This window comes from Strix uralensis, chromosome 5 (genome assembly GCF_047716275.1).
Source record: "Strix uralensis isolate ZFMK-TIS-50842 chromosome 5, bStrUra1, whole genome shotgun sequence".
NCBI classification, from domain to species: domain Eukaryota; kingdom Metazoa; phylum Chordata; class Aves; order Strigiformes; family Strigidae; genus Strix; species Strix uralensis.
In genome coordinates this window covers 15,966,730-15,980,739 of record NC_133976.1, presented here as the reverse complement: position 1 = coordinate 15,980,739, position 14,010 = coordinate 15,966,730, and the positions used below count along the sequence as shown (strand labels likewise).

Genomic DNA, 14,010 nt, shown 5'->3' with positions numbered 1-14,010 from the left:
AGAGAATCTGCACATGCTCCGGGGAAAAAAACAAGGTGAGAAAGACTGTGAGCCTTCCTCCCAAAGATCCCCGAAGATGACCACCAGGAGGGAATGTGCAGGTGCAAAGAGAACATAAACTGCTGACACCAGCCTTTTGAACTAACCCAGCCTTACTCATGCATATGTATGTTTGTGTTATGTAATCCAATGAATATGTATATCCACACTCTATGACTTTCTGGTTAAATGTGCTGTGGGTGTGCAAGCTTTGTGGAGAAATCCCGTTGCACCCCGGCGCCGGAGTAAACATACCTGCTTTATAACTCTATTCGAGTTGTAGAGTCTGTTTTCCGCAAGTCAAAACTGAGGCATGGAACTTCTAAAAGTTATAAATACTGGAGTTCAGCAGGAGGGCAATGACAACACCTGCATCTTTTCTACACTATGGTTTCTCTTAAAGAATTCACTTCCAAATTTTTCCACCATTAGATGTGGCCAAGAGTTAAGTGATGTACCCAGGTGTACATGAGTATCATGGAAGAAGCTGGAAATTAAATTTACACTGCACTTTTTTTCCACTCCTTCCCTTTGCAGGTCTAGAATTTGGAATTTTTCCTTTGCCACAATATGAAATGAATAAAATTTTGAAAAGAAGTCGTGCACTCATAGTACATTGTAAAAATTGTTACATTCATACTAGTAATGAAATACAGAATCATTATTGAACTATAAATATTAAAATTACAGATTTAATTTCCAAAAAAAGATCTATGAGATATTTAAAGGAGAAATACATTTCTTTTAAAACTGAATGGACATTTTTGTGGTTTTATCTAAGAAAAAGGCCTTTAATGACTAGATTTTAGTTGAAGAGCAAGGCTAAAAGAATTCAGAATTCATTAAGTTTTGATATCTAGTTTTGGGGAAAACAAATAGAGGTTTAATTTTATACGTTTTTGAAAAGGTAGGGTTATTGTTTTCATAATGGTGAGGGTAAACAATAAAATTACAAATAAGATTTAAATAACGTAAAATTGATATTTTTTTCCACCTAATGACTGGTTATTTATATCACTTCTTTCAATTGCTTCTTTCACCTTCGGAGAGCTATTAGGTTACTCCAGTTTATTCTGCTTTATTGCTTCTCTTTCAGTGTGTAGTGACTAATCCTGCCTCAGCTGTTGTAATACCTAAACTACAATTGACTTCAGTGAAAGTCGCAGCAGAACATATCTTTCTGTGACAGCCACCTTCCTAATTAGAGATAAGAATCCCTCTAAGCCCCTTGTAAAAGAGTTGAAAATGATCTCTGATCCTCATCTATTTTGGGTCCTTCACTCCTACATAGGAATAGCGAACAGTTCTGCAAAGTGGGAAGCAGCCTTAAAACCATTTTGTTAGGGGGATTTCGGGGTGGTCAATAGAAAGGGTGAGCTGGTGTCTCCGCTGAGCAGAAGGGTACTCGCTGTGAGAGGGCAGATCTGCCCTTGATCGCCTTTGAACTGCTGATGTCCCGCTTGTTAGCAGCTAAGGCACACTGCAAACCCTGTCATTTATGTAAGCCTCTGGGTAAAAAAGTGAGCTGAGAGTTGTAGGGAGTGTTATTATGTACTTTGTGGAGGGCTCTTATCATTGCCTCTCCTGATGAATGTTTGGTGAGTAAGCAGGCTATTTTCCTGAGTTGTCAACACTGGCAATATGAGGTGTTAACGATACAGAAGGAAATGTCCTCATCATTACATAAGATAAAGAAAATAAATGGAAAATAGAAATGTTTATTGCCCAAAGTGTACTTACATTTCACCTTCTTATTCCTCCTGCCCATCCAAACTTGTTAAAAAATGTTGCTGCTTTGAAATTATTCACATCTAACATCACATATTCACATTCAGTTGACCCAATTAAAAAATAATCCCAAGTGGAAAAAATTGAAAACTAATCTAATTACTGCTTTATGTGAGTTCAGAAAATAATCTGGTTTTCACCTATTATTACAAATATGTGATTTATTTTCCAGTATTTTTTGTAGAAGCAGAATTTGATTACTTGCACATCATTTCTACTATGGTTTCTGTTTATTATTTAAGCAATAACAAGGTACTTTGTGGAGATCTATTGATCCCCAAAATACTGAAGATGCTTTTTATTTCAGACCTACAAATTGTCCCTCTGAACCCAGCTGCAAGATTTTTGAGACCTTTCTTAAAAGACCGAAAAGGTCTTACCAGTTAAAAGTCCTGATTCTAGTTTTGGATGTATCCAGCCACGCTAAAAGTGATCTGATTCTAATTCAAATGGGAGGGTTGGAGCCTGTGCAGTGGTTTTGTAGTGACACTACATTTGCTCTACATCTTTAATTCCGTTTCTCTGGCAGAAATGTGCAGATGTAAGTAAAAGGGATGGTGTGGAGGTTGTGTGGGTTAGTAGGTCATAATGATCTTTGTACTTTTTCACTTCTGGTTTGGTGGTGTTTGTGCAAATCGCAGTTCTGTTACGATTGAAAATTAAGTCAATTGGTTTAAAGTTACCTTGCTATTTGAAAAGAAATGCAATTACCAGAAGTGCCGCCTTTTATCATCATTCTTGTCAATCTTACCTGAACAACTGTGGGCTGAGTGGGCCTGGTAACAAACAACGCTTTCACTTTGGATGGGGTATGTAGTAGTCAAGGTGAAAGCGTAGTTCGAATTGCTGCTGTACATACTAAATCAATTCTCTGGATAGAAGAAAGCTGTCAGGTCCTCTTTGTTTCATCCCTTGGGCAGTTACTGGCTTTTGGAAACACTAAGTTGATTTACTTCCAGTTGATGCATATCTTTCAGGAATATGGGAGGATTAATTAATGTTTTAAGTAGTTTTGAAAATATAGGACACTGTTTAAGACCTAAGTGGTTTTGTTCCTTACAAATTATTTTTTTCTGAGGAATCACTTAAGAATTCTAATATTGTAATAGGGAAAACGCACAGTCTTAACTTTATTTTCTAGTTAAGAAGGTTATATATTTTTAAAAAACAGGTTTTGTTTATTTTGTTAGCTGCATAAAGAGACCTTTTTAAAATGTTACGCTACTGCTGGAAGTCTAGAAACTATTACACCTTGGGTATAAAGTGATCAACTCAGTGTAATGAAATTCTATGCCCTGCAGTAAAACAAAAAAATCAAGGTCATTTTAAAAATCATGGTGTCATTTATTGACATCTGTTCACCTGCAATGTATAATGTAGACAGCATTAGAAATTTAAATGCACTGTTCTTTTAAAAATTTAATCTTGACTGCTTTGAGAAGATAGAAAAGGTTTATTGAAAACACACTCAGAATTTGTCTGTTTCTTTACTGATTAATTGCACTACTGAGGATGATGGCTTTTTGTTCAGAGTCTAACATTTGGCAATTATGTTGCTATAGAAATAGTGCAAATAGATTTCCTTATTTCTGTCCCATAAGATCTTGCTGTACAAAATTGTTAAATCATTTGCATTGTTGCTTTATTGGTGGGAAAAATACTTAGGTTGTCCTTTAAATGTCTTCTGCTTTTAGAGCAACATTCGCAAGTCCTGTATTTTCTTTGTGGCGGAGCCTTTGATTACAGATAGAAAACACTGTATGTATTAGTATGCAAAGCCTGATTTCAGGAGCCTGCAGCAACTAGCTGCATGATAATATTCACTATATTGTTTTACATTTCAAAGAGGCCTGACAATAAAGATGTTTTTCACATTCTACTCAAAGTATCAAAATTTCTACAGGGAGAAATAAGTTGGAAGTGATTGTCATGAAGTGGGAGCCAGTTTAGAATCAGTGGGTCAGATTTATTATTTGAATGTTAGAATAGCTATTTTAGACACACACAAATATGATAATTCACAGATGGGAAATTATACTCATTAAGTTCTAAATTTACAGTGTGGAGGAAATAGAGACATTTGTAAAAATAAATATATGTCTTTTCAGCATCTTCTTGCATTCTTCTCTAATAATGAATAAGGGGGGTACTTTCATTCTCATTCCTTGAATTTAGATGTAATGTTAGATACTAAATAGTTATATTAAGAACAGAGCTCAAGAGATTTCATTTCAGTAATAGCAAAGTTAATTAGTAGTTTGGTATGTTTTTTAAAAATGAGGTAAGCTGTTCTGGTTTTATGTTTGAGGAGACTTTAAATCAGTTTTCCAGGCTGCAGCATTAATATTATTGTAGAGTAATAGTGAATACAGGTCTTCAGATATCTTTGCTCTCATGGTACTGGTACTCAACCCACTATTGTTCAGTGGTTTATTAACTTACTGGTAGCTATCAGTGAAAACGGGTTATACTTTTTGAACTGTGAAATCAAGTCATTTTCATGTGAGTAAGTGGGACGGGGTTTAGCACATGGTTTCTGTCAGTCTGTAGTTTTTTCCATCAAAAATAATCTTACAATCCTGCAAATAGGCAACATTAATCTAAATTTCAAATCTATACAGTTGAGTAATAATGGTGCTTCACACTATTAACAAGCTGCATACATGCTATAATACAGTGCACTAAAAATATAAAGACTACTGAAAAAAAGAATTTTTAATATACAAGTATAAATGTTTTTTACCCCTATTCATTCCATACCAATAAAAGAATATTGATCTGAATCCTTTGCTTGGCACCAGTCATTGCATAGAAGATAGTTGAATCTGCAGTCTCAATTGCACTGTGGGCTGTAACAACCCTCTTTTGAGGTTCTGAAACTCAGCTTTTTATGAACAGGATTGCTTATGAATGGCCTAGCTAAATGGCTAGGCCTGGGGTGTGGTGATCACTGGTGCAAAGTCTAGCTGGGGCCAGTAACTAGTGGTGTAGCCCAGGGATCAATACAGGGTCCAGTCCTATTTAACACCTTCCTTAATGATCTGGATGATGGGGCAGAGTGTACCCTTAGCAAGTTTGCTGATGACACAAATCTGGGAGGAGTGGCTGATGCTCCAGAGGGTTGTGCTGCCGTCCAGAGGGACCTCAACAGGCTAGAGAAATGGGCTGACAGGAACCTCATGAAGTTCAACAAGTGCAAAGTTCTGCACCTGGGGAGGGACAACTCCAGGCACCAGTAGATGCTGGGGGCCACCCAGCTGGAAAGCAACTTGGCAGAAAAGGACCTGGCGGCCCTGGGGGCCACCAAATTGAACATAAGCCAGCAATGTGTATGCCCTTGTGGCAAAGAAGGTGAAGAGTATCCTGGGCTGCATTAGGCAAAGTGTTGCCAGCAGATTGAGGAGGTGATCCTTCCCTTTATTTACCACTGGTGAGTCCACACATGGAGTACTGTGTTTAGTTCTGGGCTCCCTGGTACAAGAGAGATATGGACACACTGGAGAGAGTCCGATGAAGGGGCACAAAGGTGAAGGGACTGGAGCATCTCTCCTATGAGGAAAGGCTGAGAGAGCTGGGACTGTTCAGGCTGGAGAAGAGAAGGCTTGGGGGATCTCATCAGTGTATATAAATAACTGAAGGGAGAGTGCAAAGAAACTGGAGTTAGGCTCTTCTCAGTGGTTCTCAGTGACGGGACCAGAGGCAACAGACACAAACTGAAACACAGGAAACACAAGAAACATCTGAACACCAGGAAACACTTTTGCACTGTGAGGGTGACTGAGCACTGGCACAGGTTGCCCAGGGAGTCTGTGGAGTCTCTGTCCTTGGAGGTGTACAGAAGCCACCTGGACACAGTTCTGGGTAACCTGGTCTAGGTGGCCCTGCTTAAACAGGGGGGGTTGGACCAGATGACCTTCAGAGATCCCTTCCAACCTCAACCATTCTGTGATTCTTTTGACTTGTAGCTTAAAATCTCTGCCTAAAAGGCCAGTTGGCTGCTTTGAATTTGGCATCTACTAAATGTAGACCTTTTCTGTCCTAGACTAGCAAAAGTGTTAAACTTTTGCCATTAGAATATTAAATTTTCACACTTATGCTCGTTGGGGAAAGACTCAATTTTATTAGCTTACAACAGAAGGATTTACTTAAGAGACCCTTATTTTAAAATACGGTTTGCTAGTATGTGTTCACCTAGAATGCACAGACCTATGCTCGCTTTGCTTTCTTGAGCTGGGACAGAGAGCAGGGTGAATTAGCACTGTCTAAATGTCTCTTGGCACTGTCATTATGCAGTATTAGCACACATTCCTAATTATATCTAAAAAAGTTGCACAATATTACTGTCTGTGCAGAGTATTGACAATAGTAACTTTATACTAATGGTTGAAACTAAATAGTTATACAAGGTGAACACATTTTTTGCTGATTGTTGATTATGGCCCCAATTCAGCAAAGCACTTAAGCACATTCTTGATTTCACATAAATAAGGTATACCGTGAAAGTCAGACAGACTGCCTGCATCTATTATTCTAATAAGGGTAAACTTTGTTGAATTATGGCTTACACTAATGATCTTTGTCCAGTTCATGTACACAACAAAGTGAACCCTACTGTTGAGAAAATTCATTGCCATTTGTGGTCTAGCCTGCTGGACATATTTTGTCTGATTTATGTGTGTGATTTCCATGAGCAAGTAATTCCTGTGTGAATAGTATGTGTGACTGAGTACCAAATTTTTAAACAGTATGAAAAAGGGTAAAATTATAGTAGAAAGGCCAGACTGGAATCTGATTGTTATGTTTTTCTATTTTACTCTACACAGATGCAAGTGGGTTCCCTAGGAATAACATTTTCAGAAGTAGCTAAGTGCTTCTAGTCCATATGTCTTTCAAAAGCATCTTTTTATTCCTCTGGTTCTGGCCAGCTGTCCAGGAGGTCAGAACAGCAGAGGGTTGCCCTAGTTTGTGTTACTGGGCAGTTGTTCAGTTTGTTTCTGAAAACAAAGAATTGTCAAGAGGAAGACGGATATAAGCTGACTTGCACTGCCCAAGGAGTTACATAGGGGCTACTAAATTGTTTGAGTGCCTGCTAGCTGTATCAGTTCGGGGGAATAAAGTGGTCACTGGGCACAGGAACAGCAGTGACAGTGTTTTTAATTCCCAGTTTGGGCTGGTAGATTATTAGTTTATATAAGTGTAGTTTAAGTATAGGAACATTTTCACAGCAGATTTTTATGAAAAAACATCCAGTTCTGTGGCTGATCTTAACCTCCCAACCATTTTGTAGTGGTGCAAAGTATGATTTGTGTGCAGATTTTCTCTGCTGTGAGGTCAAAGTAAAGCTGCAAACATATAATAAAATCAATTAAAAAATGCTGAGTTAAATGGATCTACTTTTGGGAGGAAATTGTGTTTTGCCATTATAGTCCTACAGTTGCTTGCAATTAATGTTCATAGATCTAATTCAGTTGTATTCCATGATGCAGAAAACGTGTATTTGTCAACCTGAATCTTGTCTGTCCATAGTTTTAGATATCATCAATTACAGCTGGGGTTCTTTTGTTGAAGAAAGAACATATTGCATGAAAGGAGGAAATAGCATTCTATTATATGCTGAAATGTAATAATTTCCTTCTGAGGGACTTTAAATTATGTATGGATGTTTCATGTAGGATTTCTACATATGCAATATGCACCTGAAACAGTTTTGCCCCAGATAACAGTACCAGATCTCTTAACTCCCAGAGGTTTATGTGTTCTCTGCATTATTAAACACATACAGTGATGGGGGGGAAATATGACAGAATGATGACCTTTTTCCAGTGTTGTTGGTTATGGAATAGGAAGCTGTTGGAAAATGATTGCCACAGAGCTGAAAAGATAATCGGATGCAGTTCATTACTCATCTTGTCAGCTGCTCCTGCTACAAGGGATTGTATCACAAGATGTTAATCTGCTTGTGACTAGATTTCAAAGCAAGCATTTTTATTTTGGAGGGGGTGTAAGTAATTTAACATCTTTCAATTTTATTTCTTTTTGAGAAGCAAGAGAAATGGAAAATTCCCAATTTAAAGTCTCAGAATATTAATTGATAAAAATATTAGTACATCCTTGTGGGTTCTGTTGCAAAAATATGATGATATGCTGCAAAAAGCCATTTAATTGCAGAAGTTGTTCTTTTTAAGCTAATGATGAGGTCATGTATTCTTTGAATAGTAGAAGTTAGTCTGCTAGCACACTTCAGTGTGTTCTGCAAACAAGTATAGACACAAGACAGATTTGCACTGGAAAGAATCCCTTCTACACAGTCAGCCACTAATGTGGATGTACCTAATGCTCCCATACATTGTCTACTAGTGGGGATATTTGGTGTATGTGTAGAGGAGGACCAAATTCATTTACTTACACTCTACAGATGGGAAGATGACAAGAATGCAATTTTAGCTAGATGACATTTACTGAAAGCAAAAGGCCCAAAAGAGCAGTTACTTTCTGATAATGTGGGATGTTGCTCACAGTGCTATATGAAGCATAGGGGAAGGCTTATAAACTTTTCTTTACAATAAGATGAGCCAGTAGATTTGCTGTGTACATTTCAGGCAAGCAGTACTTCCCTTTCCTCCTCTACCTTCATCTTGCCTCTCTTCTTAAGTTCTTGAAGAAGTTGTCCAGTACAAGGAGAGGGACATCCCTTTAATTTCCTGCTAAGCTGGAGAAAAACACTCCTTTTTCTACCCTTTTTTTGTGTCATTTTCTAGTATTATTGTAAAATGGAATTGCACATTACATTTTAAATAGTTAAATTATAATTTCCATTGTGATCTACAGGCAGAGATGTAATCTCTATTAGAATACATTATTTAAAAAATACACAGTGAGATTGCTTAAAAGTACTTAAAAAATAATATATTGAGTTAATGTGTAAGCAAAAGAAATTACAGGTTTAAGCAAAATAAATAAATGGTTTCTGGATGCTCATGGTTGCATATGGCACTTTTTACTCCAGCAGGAGTATCTAATGCTAATGCTTTGCTGTATTCCAATTTTGGTAGATACAGTCCACCCACTTAAATACCCCCTGGTGTATGTGTAGGCAACAGTATTCTCTAGTTCCTGCCACAAACTCTTACATGGTCTTTTGTGTGCTATTAATCAGCAGCTATATTTCACCTCCAGAGTGACTGCATCTCAACACCAGACAAAGTGAAATATTGTATCTTACATTATAGAAGCAACCAGTAATGACTCTGTAGATAGTGTTTTTAGTTGGTCCAAAGCTGGGGCATTAATCATTTTTTTCCCTAAACATTTTTGACTGAGCAGTCAGTCAGTATGAAAAGTTATTTGAATTTTCCGTGTAGCTTTTCCCTTCTGTTTCTCCTCATATGTAACTGAGATGTGAGGACTGCCTTCACTACAAAATTCTGGTAGTTAATGAACACCATTTGCCCAGGTCAGAAGACACAAGCTAATGGGCAGAGGCTTAATTGGTACAGCTGTGGCTACTATACAGATGTTTACATGAGTAATATGTATATATGTCTGACTTTATGTATATATATATAGGAAAATACAAAAGTTATATATTTTCACAGAGACATTCAGTGTCATCACATGTTATTGTTATTTGTCATCATGTTGAATCTGACAATTAAGATAGACATGTCAGTGTGGAGGGACTACATGCACATTTGTTTTCAAGACCCTTTAATCATTGTATTTTCTGCTGAAATTATGATGGAGGTGTAGATGGTGATGATAGTAATGAAAAAATAGTTGTTTGAAAATGCTCTGTAAGTATTTTCCCACCTCCATTAGATTATTTAGAAATTGAATTGAGTTACCATGCTGAATATGCAAACATTGTTCCAGGTTGGGATAGAGAATATGAAGGCTAATTAATTTACTCTGTAGTTAATGTGAAAGGCCATTTGTTTTATAGTAATTTTCATGTTTTAAGTGTGAAACTGTGAAATGAAGAACTGAGTAATTTCACATTTATGCTATAGTAATAAATTTACAAAAAAACCCAAAGATATTTTATGCAGTGCACCTCCTGAATCATAATAGTTTTACTTTGCCCATTTATGAAAATCAGGTACAATTTTACAGAAAATACAAACAGAGCTATAAAATAAGTTACTTCAGTTTCTAAATTCATCAGTGTCCTCAAGCAGTCAAAAATGAGATTCCATCATCCCAGTTTATTTTCGTACTCTGTTAGTTCTCATACATTTTACAAGCATGAGTCCAACAGCATAAAAGATGTTCTCTCTCAATTCTTAACACATGACCCATAAATTTTATCTTTCTTTGAATATATTTAGAGATAAGGCGTAGGGTTGGATGTATTCCTCATCTAATCTCAGAATTTGTGAAAGCATTCTATCTGATAATCCCCCTTTTTTTTTTTTTTTAATTTTTATATGTGTCAGCGTACCTTTGACCAATTTTCAGGTTTTATATCAATTCTTTAAGATGACAGTTTTGGAACTGAAACTTGAGCTTGAACTTGTAGTCTTTCAATGACTAGATAGATCTTCAAGTGGAATGAAGTGTATCCTGTTAATGGATGTGTCCTGGTTTGAGTGAGTGGTGGGGGTTTTTTTGGTAGTCCAGGAGGGGGCTACAGCAGTGGCTCCTGTGAGAAGCTTCTTGAAGCTCCCCCGGCTCCAAGTTGGACCCGCCTTGGCACCATGGCCGGGCCAATTAGCTGCGCCTCTGCGATAATGTATTTAAGAAGGGGAACCTGGGAGGAGCTGTGGGAGTTGTGAGGAGAAGTTGTGAGGAGAACATTTGTGTGAACACCGAGGTCAGTGGAAGAAAGGAGGAGAAGAGGGGAGGTGTGCTAGAGCAGAGACTCCCCTGTATCCCATGGTGAGACAGCAGGACCACCCCCCCTGCCACCCATGGGTGTGGCAGAGATACCAATTTGCGGCCTGGGGCGCCCATGCTGACCCGGGTGACTGCGCCCCAAGGAGGCGGGGATCTGATGGGAAGAAGGTCCCACTGTTGTAGTTCAGCGCTGGCAGGATTGTAACACGTGAGGGTGATACACACACCCGTGGGAGTGACTCATGTTGGAGTTGGTTTGTGGAGGATTGTCTGCTGTGAGAGGGGGACTGTGCTGGAACAGGGGAGGAATGCCAGAAGTTCCCCCCTGCCTGAGGTGGAAGGAGCAGCTGGACTGACTGCACCCCCCATTCCCTGCTCCCTGCGCCGCTGGGGGGGAGGCGGGAGAGATATCTGGAACAGAGCTGAGCCCGGGAAGAAGGGAGGGATGGGGGAAGGTGTTTTCACGATGTGGTAATGCTGCTCACGGTCCTACTCTGCCTGTGGTGGTGGTGTTAGTGTCTGTATTAAATTTATGTTCTTTTTTTCTTCCCCTAACAAGACTGTTCTTTGACTGTGCCTTAAAGGATGAGGTCATCCCTCCCTGTCCTTATCTCGTTTTCCTGGGTCTTTTGCTTTTCTCCTTCCCAGTGCTGGGGGGGAAAGGGGAGAGTGAACAGTGCTTTTACTTATTTTCTTCTCAGTGCTGGGGGGGAATGGGGAAGTGAGCAGCTGCGTGCTGCTCAGTTGCCCTCTGAGCTCAAACCATGACAGGATGACCTTCATTGCTTTGCATGTTATTGCTAATGCAAGTGAATCGAGTGTATTCTTTCTTCCTGTGTCATCTTAAGTAGTAATTCAATTTGGAGTAGATGAACTTTTATATTTGATAGCTAATCTCTTTTTTGTGGTGCTGTGCAGGGCAGAAGTTGAACTGACACTTTAAAAGGGCTTGTGTTATTAACAAGAACTAGGGTTTGTTGTTTTTCTTTTTTTTTTTTTTTTTTTCATTTTTCTCATGGTGAAGTCACTGGCAGTGCCAAAAGGAAAGCTGAGAAAATGCATCCCTCTTTGACAGTGATTTCAGTGTTGACCCCTTGCTTAAACCCAGCTTTAGCAGTGAATGTTGTGCTTTGATTTAAAACCTTGGATGTTTCAGTGAGTCAGGATAGAAACAACCAAGTGCCAGCGTAAGATCCTTAGATTTGCTGACATTTGTCATCACTGTTGGCTGTTTCACTTTTTCATTCTGAGCACTTTGTACTGATTATCATTACTATAGTGATTTGGTCAAACTGGTTTATTTAACCGTAGGGACAATACATTATATGTGTACCGTGCAATGAAGAAAACTGTTCTGTCCAGAGTGACCTTCCCTTTCCCATGAAAACACCGGACAGCTTTCCAAGTACCTAACTGGTGGACAGGACAGGATACCCATTAGCATCTCTTGTAATTTTTTCTACCTCAAACACACAGACAAGAAGAAAGCAAAAGAGAGAAAATAAAATCATGCTTTAATGCTTGAGTGTGGTGCAAGATGTTGGGGGGAGTAAGGAAAGAGCCTGCCAGTTCTTGTGTGTCCTTTTTTCAAGAATATGCTACCTTGTTTCCACTTCTGGCAGCAAGCCCTGCAGAGCCAAGGTGGTGAAGAGTCAACTGTGAGGTTCACTGTATTTTCATGTGGTTTATGTTTTTAGAAATAGGAGACTGTTCTTTGTGAAGCAGAGCAGCATGCAGTGGTTTTGGTCCCTGGTTGGTGTTTGCAAGCATGTTGTAATGGTAGTAACAGTAATTGCTGTGATGTAGCCAGCATGCAAACCCCCATGGAATGAGAAGGTCACCGCAATGCAAAAAGATTTTGTAACACAACTCCTGAGGTGTACTGCTTTGGTCCACACTCATGCCCCTAGAGAGCTGGGAGCATTTCTCTCAGACTCGAAGGAAAATATTCCATTTGAGAGAAGACTGAAGTTTTGGGGGTTTTTTTCCAATATTTTTTCTGGCTTTAAACTTGAGGAAAACTCAGACTTCATTTACTTGGTTTTTGTTCTCAGTGATGGTAGAACAGCTTTGACTGGAAGCATTTGTATTGTTTAAAATTCTTTGAAAGAGTATATTTTAAAATTTGTATTTCTTTTGTCCCTTGCTATCAGGATGGCCAGTCTGATATTTTGTACAAATTTTGGACTGCAGTAACTCAGACACTTTCCTCTCAGTTTCAGTCAGCAACAGACTGTAAGTATTCAGTATAAATGATTTGTAATGTGTTCTGTAGTTATTTTGAATCTCTCATTTCAGTAAGCCCTTTGCTCATTATCTCCTCTACTAGAACTATAGCAGTGGTTTGCTCAGTGCGGGGTCTGTGAATTTAAAACTTCTTGGTTTTGTAACCAAACAGGGTGATAATCCTAAACTATAGTTGAATTTTCAGAAAGAAATATTTCCTGCTTCGTTGAGTAGTCATTATCTAATAACAAAAACATTTTTGCAACTGTATGTGAAGGTGAAAATGTTTGGAATGGTACATTATACTTTCCAAAGTGAATAGTTTTGCCAAATTCAAAAATAGTAATTTGATTTTAAAGAACAGTCTTTTCTTGTTAAACACTGATTAGTTGTAAAAATCTGATTTTAGCCATTTTTGAATACCTTTATAAATAGGAGTTGAGTTTCTTCAAAATTGTATCTTGTCTAAATATAGATAAATGGCTGGTGTTCTGGCTATACACAATATTCTTTACATATGTAATACACAAATAGCAGATACAATCAAGGAACATTAAATAAAAATCATGTATAAACATAAGACAGTACTATTACCAGAACATGCTAATGCAGCATGCAGTTGGATCATAGATGAGTTTGGTGCTTCCATAAATATATCTTTAATGTTTATATACAGTATATAAAGGTAATCTTTTGCACATACATATAAAGTGCATAAGATTTGCATTCATCTTTGTGATCTCAGCTATTGCTGTTGGCCCTTCAAATTTGGTCCTTCCAGGCTTTATAGCACCAATATAATTTTGAGGAACTAGCTGGCTGATTCGTGTTCAGTGGTTGCTAAGTAACTAGATGGTCCCAAAAGAAAATGTATTCATCTTGTGTTAAAACATATTAATTTTACTGTTTGCCTTACTCATTACTTTACCAGCAGTATGTACATACCCGGAATCTCATATGTTCAAACCAAACGTGTGCTACCTGTTTTCAGCACTCAGTTTTAAGATTGTAAAATTGTGACATCAGTTAATGGGATCAATCAGCATTTCAGAAGTAAGCGAACTCTTACATTTGTCAGCAATACTTTGTCTGACAGCTATTCAAAAATATTTTATTACTTAT

The 14,010-nt window shown here is 38.1% G+C and overlaps 1 protein-coding gene across 3 annotated transcripts in view; it reads left to right on the top strand.

Annotated features, from left to right (window-relative positions):
• The window catches only part of COG5 (component of oligomeric golgi complex 5), a 214,829-nt gene that overhangs the window by 152,391 nt on the left and 48,428 nt on the right, over positions 1–14,010 (top strand). For all 3 annotated transcript variants that reach the window (XM_074869976.1, XM_074869975.1, XM_074869977.1), the window contains exon 11: positions 12,816–12,897. In XM_074869976.1, coding sequence (XP_074726077.1) covers positions 12,816–12,897 — 82 coding nt within the window. The remainder of the gene's footprint in view (positions 1–12,815; positions 12,898–14,010) is intronic.